General features: G+C 38.6%; 2 protein-coding genes across 2 annotated transcripts in view; both read right to left on the reverse strand.

Annotated features, from left to right (window-relative positions):
• Positions 1-15391, reverse strand: part of NRXN1 (neurexin 1) — a 753679-nt gene that overhangs the window by 713368 nt on the left and 24920 nt on the right. The gene's annotated exons all lie outside the window — the stretch shown is intronic.
• The window catches only part of LOC137164328 (neurexin-1-like), a 250070-nt gene continuing 242101 nt past the window's right edge, over positions 7423-15391 (reverse strand). Inside the window, exon 5 of the mRNA XM_067565130.1 lies at positions 7423-7529. Within this exon, the coding sequence (XP_067421231.1) occupies positions 7516-7529 (14 nt within the window). The 3' untranslated portion in view covers positions 7423-7515. The remainder of the gene's footprint in view (positions 7530-15391) is intronic.

Consider the following 15391-nt stretch of genomic DNA (forward strand, 5'->3'; position numbering starts at 1 on the left):
TGTGTATCTATTCTACTTTTTAACGTGTGCAGAGTGGATGAGAATGCCACTTACTGTGTATAGCTGTAAATAGCTACACAAGGTGAGGAATAATTAGACTCATAACGATCTGTTTGTTTGTTTATTTAAAGACTAGGGTTACACTTACAGTTTTAAACTGCTCTTATATTACACGTGCATTGCCTAGAATGAGCAGAAGAGGAGGAATCAAACTCCTGAGTTCTAATCCTGGCTTGGACAGTGGCTTCCAGTATGGCCAAAGGTGGATTACTTAATGTAGTCTTCACTTTCTCAATCTACAAAATGGAAACGTTGATATTTACCTACTTAGTGTACAGAGCTTGGAAGCTCTTATGTAAGAGTTAAAGTTCTCCAACTTTAAAGTGTCACTTGAAGTTTTACTAATGTTAGACCCTGTTAGTATACATGCAAATGAAGCTTTTTCATGCTTGTTTATAAAAAGAAAAAACGGTCAGCTGCCAGTATTAGAGGGCCATAATACAATGGAAATTCACATGGAATGGGAAGATGATCTAGTTTATTTAGATTTATGCTATTATAAGTGGAAATGCCTTTCAAATGGATGCCCTTGTACTGTCTCCTCACCCCCACCCCACATCACAATACCCTGGCAACAAGAATAAACTGCATTGAAAAATCACCACCAGGATGCCCTTTTCCATTCTGCCTTGTGCCATCTCTTTATCATCTCCTCACAGGGCAAAAGAAAGTGATGGGCACATACAAGTGACAATACAAAAAACCAGCTAAAAACCTAAGTGAACGAAAGAACACAGCAAACTGAAAGAGGAACAGTGCAGTTTGTAGCTAATTAAACAATACAGAATAATTAACTTCAGAAAAATAATGAACACAAATATCCAAGGTCTAATTTTAATAAAAGATTCAAAATCCCATTTTAGCTGATTAATAAAACAGATAACCCCAAAAGAATCAACGATCCTATAATTATGAAAGGCCAAAGACAATTAACTTTACCCAAGCACTACCAATAACAGCAGCAACTTCAGAGTTCGTTCTGAATAACAGAGAAGGAACTGGGAAACTATCAGTAGACTGCCAGCCTTTCAGGCAGGGAATGTCAATTACTCTAAGTCTGTACAGTGCCTAGCACATTGAGTCCCCTTTCTCCACTGGCCCAAGGCACTAAGTAATATAAAAGAAATAGGGATTTTGATTCCCTTTGGCATTCAAATAAGTTCTGTTTCTTTGAAAAATCTCACCTTGACACACACGGAATATACTAGACTTATAAACTATGCCTAATAGAGATTTTTCTTAGCATTCCAAAATACTGTATTACCCTTATAAAATCAGTTCCTGCCCCGTTTCTGGTCACGTTGTCATCCTCTCTCTTTTGGAATCACACAACACGAAGTCTAACTACACGCCAATGGACACAAAACCATAATTCACCCCGTACCATATTAGTGTATGAAAATGTGCCTACCTAGAAGAAATGTGTATCTGGACAACACAATATCGCAGTCAAAAACCAAGTAGATATTCATAAAATCTTACTGAAAAGCAGCCAATACAAGCTACAGGAATTCAAGTAGCTGAATTCCAGAGATGAGTCATAAGCAGGTCTACACTACTTGTTAAGTCAACTATTTTACATCGCTCAGGAGTGTGAAAAAGACAACCTCCTGACTGACGCAAGTTACAGCAACTTAAGCGCTGTCCACACCAGTGCTATGTCAGCAGAAGACACTCTCCTGCCAACATCACCTCCACAAGAGGCAGAAGTGGAGTAATTATGCTGACAGGAGAGAGCTCTCCCATCTGCATAGAGCATCTTCACAAGACATGCTACAGCAGCGGAACTGCATCAGTGCAGCTGTGCCAATGTAGTGCTTCTAGTGTAGACTATCCCTGAGCTATACTATTTGGCTAATCAGAATCTCCTTTCACTATCACACTCTAGAGTGGGGGGGAAAAAATCTCAAATAGCCTTCTATTTGGACATACTGCTCAAAATACTAAGGGAAGCAGTCAATTTAAGTTTGAGAGCAGATGTCTCCAAATTAGATTTATACAGCTCAGAGTTTTCACAGTAACATTATAAATATAACAAAGCCTGTGTAATTCCGGGGGGGGGGAAGGAATCTATCATTTCCCCTCCTCCAACATTTAGATATCAAAAATATTTTGAAGGCAAGTGGCAGTGAGGATATTCAATGACTTCCAGTTCTTTTGTAATGTGTCTGATACATAGCAGCATCTTATTTAAAAACTGCCCCACATAAAGCAATATAATAGTGGTTAATTACATGCATTTAATTCTAATTTAAACACCACCCTCCCCCTAGTATTACCAGCCAGCTACATTTAGTTGTTACTGACATGAATTATCTGCTTGAAAAGACTTAAGAAAGCAATATTATTTAAATAATGATGTTAATTTATTCGTATCTTGAAGAGTTTAAAAAGTGGGGGTGGGGTTGCTTCCTTGAATTTATACAAAGTCTATATAGGATACATGTTTTATCAACAGAAGTGTTGCTATGTTTCCACTGACAGAACAGAATAGCCTGTGTAACACCGCACCAAATATGCAATTCAGATAGTGTAACAGTTAAATTAGCAGTTAAGCATATTGAGTGAATACTGAATTAGCAGAGGCAAAGCTACAGTATGCGCATTCAGGTTTATTCGGTGCTGTTCAGACAGGGGAAGTGCAAGAGTGGACCCAAAGTCTGTATTCCTGGAAGCGGCCTGTACCACACGATGATTGAAACACAGCCAGAAAGAAACTAGAATAAAACAGTAGCAAAAAAATCATGCAAGGACAATTTTTCAGACTAAAACCCAGTAGCAAACATACACGTTGGCACTTCCTGACAGTCTCCCCTCACACCCCCTTCCTCTGCACATAACTACATGCTGGCCAGCTGAGTTGAGCCAGCATGGAGGGTCAGGGCTCCAGGCATGCCATGACATGAGGGCCCTCTTGGTTCCACCCTCACAGGACTGTCCCTGCACTATGTCCCCATGCCCACTTTGCAGCAGGAGGGCATGTTTCCCCAAAAAGTAGGGTAGAAGCATGAGGCCCCAAAATGGCAGCAAGGGCTCCTCCACTATGAGGAGAGAGACTGGAGTGGCAGCAGGGGCTCCAATCAGTATTGAGCCCAGAAGGTGGGCAGTATCTTTTTGGGTAGGTGAGCTGAGACTACTAAAATCTTCTTCTCCTAACACATTCAGGGCTTGTCTATGCACAAACTGGAAGTGAAATAACTTCAGTAGGCTACTCTTAATCCAGAATAAATGTCCATGCACAGACTTGCACTGCAATACCTAGAAGTGTCAATTCAAACCAATTCAGTTTCAGCTTTGTGTAGAAAAGCACACACAGTGCTATTGGCAGGGCCTCCACGACTTCCATAGGCACATAACTCAATGAGATGAAGGAGGCAGATCACCTCTTTCAGAGGTATTATTTCAGGCTCTCTGCAGACCCAGACAGATGTCACTGCATGCAAGTCACATTTTCAAGCTATTATTTGCATCCACAAGCAGAAGTTCTCATTTAAAAAAATTAATAGGTTGAGATCAAATGAATCCAAGAGTTGAAGCCCTACGCATGGGCCTGTAGTATCTATGTCTTAAAACAAGACTTGGGAAGGGGAAGTATTTGGTGACTGGGGTAGTGTAATAGCAAATTCCCTCTATCCTTTGGGGATGACGTGGGGGGAAGGGGAAGCGAGGGCAAGGGAACAACCAAGCAGGATTTTGTGGCCGAGAATCACAATTTCCTGCCTCGGCTGATGCAGCTATGCACATCCTTTTATTTAGGGCTGAGTGAGACCTTACCATCTCACCCCATGCCAAATCCCCTTTCTTAAATTCCAATCATCCAGTATTATCCCCTCCAGATTTTACTATGCTAATTTTTAAAATAAGAAAAAACAACAGTAAAACAAACCTTAAAACAGACATTTCAGCGGAACACAGATATGCCATTACATGACGTTGTTTCAGATTGTTTCAACAATGGTAGTGATGCAGTTTTCTTCAGCTACAGCTAATAATTTTTTATCTGCGACTCAACTGTAAGAATTCAATAAGCCAAAATTCACAAGACTAGAAGCAAGCCATTTATTAACTCATTTTACCATTTCTCTTATTTTGGTAAATTTTGCATAGCAAGAATGCAGAGGGCTAATTCCCTTGAAGCATAATTTACTTGTTTAATTAAAGAGCACTCTACTCAAGAAAAATACCCCTTTGAGTCTTTTTTGTTTTGTGTGTCTTTTTAATATACAGCATTATAGAATGAAATATGTAGGCAAAAACCACTGCTTAACTGAAGGTGGCTTTCCCTCTGCAAAAAGCAACAAGGAGACAGGGATACGTAAAGCACAGCTACAGACTGCATTGCCCTCTGCCCTGAGCTCCACTGGAGTTATATGGGGGATGCACATCCCACCCCAACAGCTCCTTCTGTATATGCCATTTGTAACTATGTATATTTGTCAAGATGTTTTAGTCCAAATCCACAGCTGGTGAAAGTAGCTATATTGAAGTACATGGATCTATGCACATTGACACCAGCTGAGGATCTGAAAGTTTAAAATTCTTGTACATGTTTCTAATACTGGAATATTTTAAGAGGAACTAATCTAAAGATGCAGTGGTAGACAAAAAGTTAGCTATCACACAAAGAAGAATGAATGCAAAGGGTAAAATTATAAGATTAGGTTCTTTGCTTGCCTTTATTAAAGGATCATGCCTTTTTAAATTAACCTGTGCATATTGTTCAGCAGTTGTTTCTTTTCAGCTCTGAATATCAAGATGCAGTCCACTGTGCCGAAAGCCGCTAGCTTTCCAAAAATGAAAGCACTTGCCAATAAATCACAACTGTTTTACCATATGCCACTTTGTTCTGCCAAGCGTCACCAGTCTGTTCTACTTTTAAGCAAACCCCATTATATTATCGCTCAGAGCAATGCTCATTAAAAGTATTACTGAAAAATGTCAAGTTGTTTTTATATTAAAAAAATGTGACTATTTTCCACCAAGAAGTGAGTTTGATATTTATTGAAAATGGTTATTTTAAAGAGCTAATCTCAACCGCACAACTCATTTCTGAAATGGCCAATATTATTCTTGAGCGTGAGAGATGAAAGTAATATCTGCAGCTCTAACCATCTCCTGCTACTGGTGATGGCTTTCATATGATTGTCCATTCTGTGTCATTCCAATGGATATTCTCCAATTGCCATGCACTAAGCCCTCTATAGATTTCAGGATATGCTCCTCTGTTGCTGAATCACTCTAGTGTAGGCCAGAAGATCAATCCAGTCAGCTGTTGATCATATCCTGAAAGGTGTAGAGTGCATTTGAACACATCATAGTAGGTGCTCAGCACCCTACAGGATCAGCCCCCAGCTGGTGAGCCATCTCATGTTTGATCCAGCTGGCCTGACAAACTCTATGTTGCAATATTTGACTCAGTGGGGTGAAACAGTGTAAGTTTCTGGCCATGCTTTGGGCTACAGTCAAATTGCATCACTACCTACTTCTATTGTTTTTGCTAAGTGTAATGGTATGATGATTCATTGTTGAATCAAAAAGGCTGGCAAAATTAACGATGCACTTTCGCTTAGAATAAATTAGATTCAGCCAATGCTTTCCACTGCCAAATACTCATCAGAAAACAGTCTATTTAGAAATGTATGTACACACACAACCTTTGTCACAGTTTTACTGAGATGCTTATTTAAGGGTTTAAATATTTTCCCATTTCAAGGCTGGTGAAAAATATTGCCAATGAAAAGCAAATGAAAAATATGATTGTTGTTCACAGCATATGAATCACACAATCCATGTACAAATGACAGACCAGTATTAGCTTTTCAACTGATGGAAATCTGCTTTAGTGGCTCACGGAAATTTTGGACTGTCAGAATGACCGGGCAATTAACATTTAATGATCCAGGAAACTTTGAAACAACAAGATCCTGAAAAACATGCTGCGTATTTTTATTGCTGTTGTATACTTTTCCCTCCTTAGTGAAGTCCAAAAAACAAAAAAAACAAAAAAAAACCCACCCTAAAACAACCAAACAAACAGTACTGCATTACCCTCTTCACAGCCTCTAGCATGGTGCTTCTGGGGATGCAGTACCCACTTCCTGTCCAAACACTGATTTTTCTGGATATTTAGAAATAAAGTAAAAAACAGACTAGCTCTACTCTGATCCATAGTGGCCACAGGCTTTTTCTTTACCAGAAATAAAATTAAGCCAATTATTTCATCTTGCTAACCATTATGTGGCTCTTCTTATCCATGCTGTGATGTTCTCACTGTTGATTGCAAAAATATAGGAGGGAAAAAACAAAACCCCACTACCCTTTTTCCCCTCACACAATTTGCTGACTTGGACATATCCTATCACTTTCCTCTCTCTAACAGTCATAATGAATTTAATAAGGGTCAAGGGACCAGATCTGAATAAATGTTTCTCATTCTGTCATTCAGTTATAACTTCCTCAGTTCTTAATTTTCCACTTTTCCCATCTTTTAACAAAAATTCCAATGAAGGAGCTTCTCTGAAATGGCTCCTTATTCCTCAAGTACTGAAAAAACTTGGACATAGTATATTCTTTTTTTAAATGTTAATTCTATTCAATAAATTTCATACTTCGGTATCTTTAGTACAAATTAAAATCATTTTACAAGTACATGATTTTAAAGCAATTTTAGTCTATCATATCAGATAGTCTCTTCTGTTATTAGATTCATTTCCATATATTTTAATTCAGACTGTGGAAACAGACAGCAAATTATGATATTTTCCCACCATTACATGAAGTGTCTATCAGAGATTAGAATAGAATCAGTCTTAAAATTCCCATTCCTCAACTAATACAAGACAACAGAACAAAACTAAAACAACTTAGTAGACTTTGTTTGCTAAAATGTAATTAGAGAACTATAGCTACAGCTTTTCATTTTTGTTTTGTTTATATTAATAAACCAAACTGATGAATAGAACTCACTGCAGCTAATTTGAAAAAAAAAGCAAAACTCAACAAATAGTCTGCTCACCTTAGATATCTTAAAGTCAGGATTACTGAAATTTCAAGACAGCATATTTGATTTGAAACATTTATGTAGTCCCCTTTTTGTGTCTCCATTTTGCAGCCAATGTTTAAATTATTTATTAAACCCTGAACAAGAATATACTATGAATAAAAATCTGAAAAATTGAAGTCTTCGGCAGTTTTAATCCAAATTGAGTAGATGTCATTAAAGAACAGAACCAGACAGTAATTCATGTTTGTACAAATTGTTAGGTGGCTGCTTAATAACAGGTTTTATTTTTCACATGTCTTTAGTAAAGCCAAATAGCATACATGTTTCTGATATCTGACATACAGTCCAAAAATAATCATCAAAAGTTTTCCTGAAACGAAGTAAAGAAATAAAACAAACCACTTTCTTCATAAAACACTGGATGAAGGTGGTGCACTGTTGTCACAGAGGCCTTAAATTACTTCTTCTGTATTGTTGACACAAGAAACAAAAACAAGAGTGCAAAATAAGATCGTTTCCATTACTGATCCAGTCTCCACTCTACTTATTACTTTCCACATCACAAAATGTTTCATTTAACTGACTCTGTTTCCTATCAGTGAGGCAGTTCTAATACACATCAATAGTACTTTTTGACCCCGTAAACGAATGCATAGTGTCTGCAATTAGTATGTAGAACACAGGCACTTCCCCTCCTCCCCCGCCAACTCTCTCTCTCCATTTCTATACTCACACTAACTGCCCTTTATTTAAATTTCATGTGGGCCAAATGATTTCCTCCGTTGAATGAGGACTTCCTCCATGAAGTCCACACTGAAGTCACTGGAGGTTGCATAAGTATAATAAAGGGAAAAAATTGACCCATGTATGCAACTTGTCGTTTCTATTGGAAGAATATTTCTGAGTTTGCGAAAGGGTAGCAGAAGAAAAATATAAAACTGTTCTGGGAATATGAGCCATGAAGAGATATTAGCCAACGCTGGCCTACAGCACATGGTTTATAAGAAAGATCACAATAGGAGATCTAGTACACATCTACAAGATCTTTAATAAAAGCTGAGGATCATAGTAACAGTATGTGAAAAATACCACCATGTGAAAAGGTATTTCACATTCCTATGTATTTTCTGCTAAAATATTTGTTTTCTGACTCTCTCTACTTTTTTGAGTCATCCACAAGCTGTTACTGTTGTGCCAACATGACATATTAGTAGACATGCTAAAAGCTCAAATCACTATTCTGTAATGGGACCTAGAATGTGGCAACAGCTAGCTGTTCCTTCTCCCCAAAATTGTTCAGTTGCTAATCCCACAGGGATCTACCTTAGTTCCCCTCTCCTCCTCAACATATACATGAGAAAACCATTGCTGATTGCAGTCATCAGCAGCATGCAGTAAAAGAAAATGGTGTCTGAACTGGGTGGAATATTGTTATAATGGGTGTACTTCAGGGCAGCAACTGTCTTATTTTCATGTTTGCGCAGCACAAATCAAACCCTGCTCCTTCACTGAGGCCAGGTCTACACTTACTTGAGAATTCAGCGGCAGTTGACAGGAGTTATGCAAGCTACGCAGAGTAGCTTGCGTAACTCCTGTCAACTTCTTAACTTCCGTTGTGCGCGGTGTCTTCACTGCGCTGAGCCACTTGAGGGGCGTGGTCTTAGTGCGTCGACTTCCTGATCGATTGAGCGGGTCTTTACTGACTGCTCAATTAATCCAGAAAGATTGATCTGACGGTGGCGAATTTGCCGCTGTAAGTGTAGACATAGCCTGTAGACTATACAAGTAAATACATACATACATGCCTGTAGACATAGACAAGTAAATACATACATACATAACGCAATACCAATGGGGGTAAATAGCTATGGTAAAGTCAAGAGAGGCACAAGGGCAGACACTGAATGCATTTTGGATGGTCAGGTGGAGAAGGGTGAACAAATCAATTGAAATATGCGAAGAATTAACCTAAACCATTACCCAAAATCCAAAGTGAACCAAAGCTGAGCGTATTTTAAGGTCTGAAATATAAAGTGGCACTTTTAATTTGTTGGGTTTTAGCTGAAATCAGTATGTAAATACATCAATACAAGGACTGACTCCCATGGTCTCCTCAGACCAGATTTCCAGACTAAACATCTTCAGAATCAGGAAATAAGATTAAAATATGTGGTTAAAAAGGTTAAGGAGGAAAAAAAATAAGGTTAGTTGCTTTTTAAGGACAGATCTTAAATTATCTGGCCTTTGTGGGTAGATTTTCTAAGGGCAGGTCTTCATCAGACATGCTACAGCAGCGCAACAGCATCAATACAGCATGTCTGGTGAAGATGCTGCATACCGACAGGAGAGCATGCTCCCATCGGCATAATTATTCTATGCTCGTGAGAGGTGGAAGTTGTCAGCAAAAGAGTGTCTCCTGCCAGTATAGACCCAGAGTTTAGGGACAGAGACAGAGCTTAGGTTGCCATGACTTGTGTCACTCAGATGAAGTGTCTTTTTCACATTCCTGAGTGATGTAAGCTAAATTGGCTTAAGTGGTAGCATAGACCTACCCTAAGAGTCAGCTTTTAACGGCAGTTGCATAGCTCAAAGTCATTGTAACACTTTCAGGCCATTAGGGCACCAAAAGTTAAGAAAAATATATAAAAGGAAGAGTAATGGGAATGAATACAGAAACACTGGCAACATTAATCAGAGTTTTTCCAGTTTTAAGTGCAGGTATGCCCATTCTGTAGTAGCCCTGTCCCTACTTTCAGCACCTACTAGGATATGCTGAGAAATTGCTGTCCTGGGATGAATATGGTTTGATGTGTCTACTGAATCATTTTTAACACTAAACCAGTGGACCATTGCAACTGAATCATTTTTAACACTAAACCAGTGGACCAGTTCCAAATATAATCAAATCTAGCCCCAAACACAAGCAGAATTCCAGTCCTTTTCGTCAAGAATTGGTTTATTTTCCAATACCAAAACCATCCAACACAAACCAAAACAGATAAAGCAGGCCCTGCAGCCTGCCCCTCCTAAAGCCTCTTCCTTATAAGGCTTCTGCCGCTGCCTACACTGGAGGAATCTCCACAAGGTGATATGCTTAGCTAGTTGGAGTACAGAGCCGCCTTCCAGGTTCTTTCCTTGGCCCTGGGTCTTCCGCAAGCTTCTTCCTGCTCCCTGGAGGTCTCCTCCCTTAACTGTACTACTAACTGGTCTGTCATCTAAGGACCAAGCAACCTGCAGGCTATCACATGATCCCTGGGCTTAAACCCATCTGGGAGGCAGCTAATTAGTGACAAATGGTAATGAGTGTACTTCCTCAAGGTATTCCATACTGCACAAACACCATTCAACAGTTATTGCCATCTTTAACAGGTAAATGTTCTAATGCAGGCAACACTTCACCATCTCTGCACTCAACACTAGCGTTGAGCACATTTTTAAAAATGTTACAAAAAGAAACTTTAATAAAACAGATGAACAAAACCATCAGTTGTTAGCCATAAATCACAAGGATTCAGTTCTGTACATATTTTGGTACAGATTCTCCTCTCACTCATACTACTGTACATCAGGAAGTGCCGCTACTCAAGTCAATAGGGTTTCACCAGTGTGAGGCGTGACTTGGTTCCTTTGCTGATAACCACTTGTTACTGTAATAATAAAATGTCAACAATTTACCCACAGTGGTGCTACCTGAGGGATGTAGTCATTTCCTGTTATAAGACAAATGATGCAGTATCTCAGACATTATACAGCAACTGCAGGTCAGTGCTGAATTTTGAATATGTTGTTACAGAAGTTTGTTTTCTGAATCATTCAACTGATCATAAAGAAAAAAACTGATTATTTACCTGATGGAGCTAACCTCTTATTTTCTTGTTTTGAACAACAGCATTTACCTCACTGGGTACCTACACCAAAAGCACCTACTTTTAATAAATAGGTCAAGTTATACTTGGTCTTCCCATCTCAAGATCGTGACCAGGTTATATTTGGTTTTTGCATCTCAAGCAATAAGGTAGGATTATATTTCTCATTAAATTAGAATTAAATCTTTTCCCACAAGGTTTAAATCACATTTTACTTGTTCCCTGGTCTCAAAGGAGCATTTTGCATTCCAATAAAATAAAATGGAGAAAAACTTCTTGATTAAAAATAACCAAATACGTGGCAAAAAGCAAGCAGAAATTTGCCTTCTCCGTATTTGATTTTTCATAATGTTCCACATCCGTCAGCTGAATGAGTCTACTGCTACACAGACATTGAGACACCAGTAACCACAGGATCCAGTTGCCTGGAAACAGCCTGATTACAGCAGCCACAGTAGCCTATGAGGAAATTCTACCTGATCTTTTAGGACCATTTGCCAAGGCTTGTTATGATGACAAAGAAAAATTACACTTCAGTCAAGCCTTTACCCTAAAATAATAGTAAAACCACCAAGGCCATTTTCTCTCTTTGGAAGAAAAAAGTTTAAATATTTGAGGCAGAACCACCAGAGTTTTCCAAAAATCAAACAGAACAACAGCAACAAAAATCACGTCAGTATCCTACTCCAGAAGTGTTCAGAATCAAGAGACAGATACAAACAGTCTACAGCAAATAATCTACGAGTTGCAGTGGCTAACACTGTGGGGTACAAGCCAACAGCAGTTAGAGAGGAACTAATAATGGCTATTTGTATTCTACTGCAGCACTCCTTTAGCTAGCACTTACATGTATACCTAAAGCACAACTTTCAATCAGGCATTACCATTAACAGCTGCTTTGAAATTAACACCAGTTTAATTTTGCCTTGACAGGCTGGAGAGATTTAGCCATCCTTTCACAGGTGCAAGGTAACACAGAAGAAAATCTCAAAAAGGGTGAGGAGTTAAAATAAAAAATAATACCCTATAATCTCATTGGGGAGGGGAATGCGGAGAGAGGGAGAAAGAGCAACAGCCACTCCCAAATAGCTCTTTCCTACTGCAGCACATGAAATTCATTTCATTCTGAGTTTCTTATGCTGGTATCATTTTTTAGAGGGAGTTGGAGCAGAAATACAAGGCTACATGGCCTGGCTATAGAGCCATCAAAGTGTTAATCAGGGCCAGATTCTCCTACCCTTACTTGTATGAAACAGTACCTTACTCCATGAGTAATCTCACTGAAACCAATGTGACTAAATTAAGAGCAAAGTATTACTCAGTGTTAATAAGGGTGCAACAATCTGGCTTTTAATTAGCATTTCATTAGAGCATTATCTATGTCAGAGTTTTAGATGGTGGACAGGAAGGGACCTCCTGAATTATACACTTCAACTGCCCTTTATGGCATAAATTTCCATCTGTTCTGGTCTCATAAGTGTTTTTTACCTAACCCACAAGTACAGCTGCTTAGTGATTATGTTTCAGGTATGTCTTAGCAAATCTTCCCAATGCTTGTTTTCCCTGGTCGTTAAGGCATTTGTTCAGTAACCTCTTCAGCATTTGTAAAATAACTTATTACCTTGTACAAGACCCACTTCTTACCAATGCCAACAGTACTCAGCCTCCTTTGACTTTCCTTGTGTGTCATATCTCCTGACCCTCTAATCATCTGCCTTTTTCAGGAAACTAGTGAACCAATATCCTTTAACCAGCTATCCAAGATAAAGATTTAAAGAGGTTTTCTAAGGGACCTAACCCCACTGCAATTTTCAAGATAAATAGTGAAAGTGAAAACTGGATCTTCATGAGTTGACAAATTATCTTGTCTCTGATCGGGAATCATTTATTAAAAAAATAAATAAAAACAAATCATTGGTTTATGCAGAGAATTAATAAAACCTGGAGCTGAAACATTTCTGCAGGATATTAGCTACTCATAGCAGCAAGCGAGCTAATCTTGTATTCTCTGAGGCAACTAACACAAATCCCTTCACCCTGGCTCAGAGAGGTGAGTGTTGCTACCAAAAAAATCCATCCACTTTCTAACTTCAGCATACAGGTGGGGATCAGTCTTACCAGATCATTTTCTCTCAAGGTACGGGCTAAGGGAAAAGGAATGAATCAAGGAGCATTTTAGGGTTCCTGAGCTGTTCCATACCTTGCTCAGCAAGTGGGTCCCTGGCTAAATTCACAACAATGTAATTGTCATCTGAGGGCAGTGCTGGAAGGAAGCTGTCCCACTGCAACTGGTGTTCATTGCTTTGTAGGTTACAAAGTTATGTATGTTATGAAGAGAAGCAGCAAGAAACACAAGACATTCTATTTAACACTGGAAGACAACTATTAAAATTCTAAGTAGCAGGCTCCAAACACAGGTATCTAGTACCTCCAACTTCCTTCGCCCAGGGCTAATTTGTTCGTAAGTTTTATTTTTAAACTCCTGCTTTTAAAATGTCTGAAGCTAAAGGACATATGGTCTTACCAACTCAGTCCTGCAGTATTTTCAACTGACACTCAAAGCATTTAGAGCTTGGTACCAGTTTCTCGATAGAGGGCATCTTTCTATTGGACATTTTTGATGGGATAAACCGCATCTTTTCCCCCAACATTTTAGATTAATAAGGATCTCGTAGTACTTGAAATCCTTGAAATACTAAACCCTTTTCATTATTCTAATCGCATTCAGTTCTAATTCCATATTCAGTTTCTCAGACTTTCCGATACTTTTAAAGAGATATTCAACCAAAGTTTAGTCATTTTCAAAAAAATGAATTAAAAATACTTTCAGGTATTACTGCAGATTCTTCCTGTCAAATGTTGCTACTTTACTGTTATATTTTTGTATTTTATTCAAAAGTGTTCTGCCTTGCTGTTGTTTGTGTGAAATGCCTACACAAACAATAGAAGGAACTGACTGAGGATACAGATGAACAGTGAAACTGAATAGTTACAAAGGCACACAGTAAAAAAAAAATTGAGAACCCTTCTCCTCTGAAGATTTTTAACCATAGTCCTCCTAGGTGTCACTAGTAGCAGTAGGTTAAATTATTTTTGAAAGAAGTGTGTGTTTTTTAATTTCGTTGTGCTCGTTTAAGGATTCTCTTTCTTCCAAACTAATCAGTATTCTGCACAAAGGACAATGAATAAGAATACACTATTAAATTGCTAGCGAGTGCGTGTCTATACACCACAGCTCTCTATAGAATGAGAGCTGCTCAACTTTGTCATAAGGCTTATATTACTAACAGGCCAACAATTTTCCCCTTAAGTCAGGCCATAGGGATCTGTGTTCCGGAGCAGGAAGATCTGAATTTTAGTTCCTCCTCATGCTATTTAGATTTCTGGTTGTCACTGCATTGTATCTATTTTAAATATATAGAGATATTCAGAATACATATGCTACAGAAATAGGCAGTAGCAATGCATATATTTTATCTACTATTTTATATCTTCAAAACACTGTACAAACATCAACTGATGCTGAAGGATGAGTGGTATTGCCACTTCACAAATGGAGAAATTGAGTAGAAGACAGATTACTTGGAGTCTATGTCAGAGCTAGAACATGGGCATCAGGAACTTTTTCTGAGTTCTCAAATCCTGTACTCAGACCACTCAACCAGGCTGCCTAGCCCTGTTAAAGTTACAACTGATTTATTTTAATAATCAGACAGCTAAAGATAAGGTTATGCTAGTCCCACTCCAGCTCCCACACAAAACAGAACAAATAATCAAACATATGGTGTGTTAAAGATCATTGCTTTTGTAAGTGTGGGGTGACAGGAACAGTCAATCAAAGGAGAGGTTTTATAATCCTTTTGAGATGCAGAGGATTTTACTAGATTTGCCTCAACTGCTGTATCTTTGTTCCTGCTGTTGTGTTTTTCAGTCTAATAATAAAGCTGGGCATAAACCAAAGCAAAATCTCTGAACACTGCTTAATTGCAGTTTGGGCACAGCTCTATTTATCAACTCATGTTCAAGATCCTGTGCTTGAAAAATTCTCTCGCCTTTTAAATCTGACTGTGTTCAACCCAGCAATGGAAGTTCACTTTCAAACACTGCTTTGTATGTCTAGACATTTGAGTCATTTTGATTGAAATGTGGGGGAGATGAGGTGACTTTTAGCATTCATCAAAGCAAGAGACTGACAGCACAGCGGCTGCAGCCAGACAGAGTGAAGGCAGGTATTGTAGGAAACTTACACAGCTTGTGTCACTGCATCTTAATGCAAAACTGCAACTCAATTGTTTTTCTGATGCTGGGCTTTTGTGCAGCAGAGTTCTGTGGTCTAGTTCTGCTAAGCCATACTGTATCGTGGTGTTGTGATAGAAGCAAATACAGCTATAAAGGATTCTATAAATCGAGCCCCCTAAACAGCCCCCTTTTTCATTACAAACTGTCCTAGGAGCATGTGACG

This window comes from Emydura macquarii, unplaced genomic scaffold (genome assembly GCF_026122565.2).
Source record: "Emydura macquarii macquarii isolate MOO-44397 ecotype Brisbane River unplaced genomic scaffold, CSIRO-AGI_Emac_v2 contig_2676, whole genome shotgun sequence".
NCBI lineage: Eukaryota > Metazoa > Chordata > Testudines > Chelidae > Emydura > Emydura macquarii.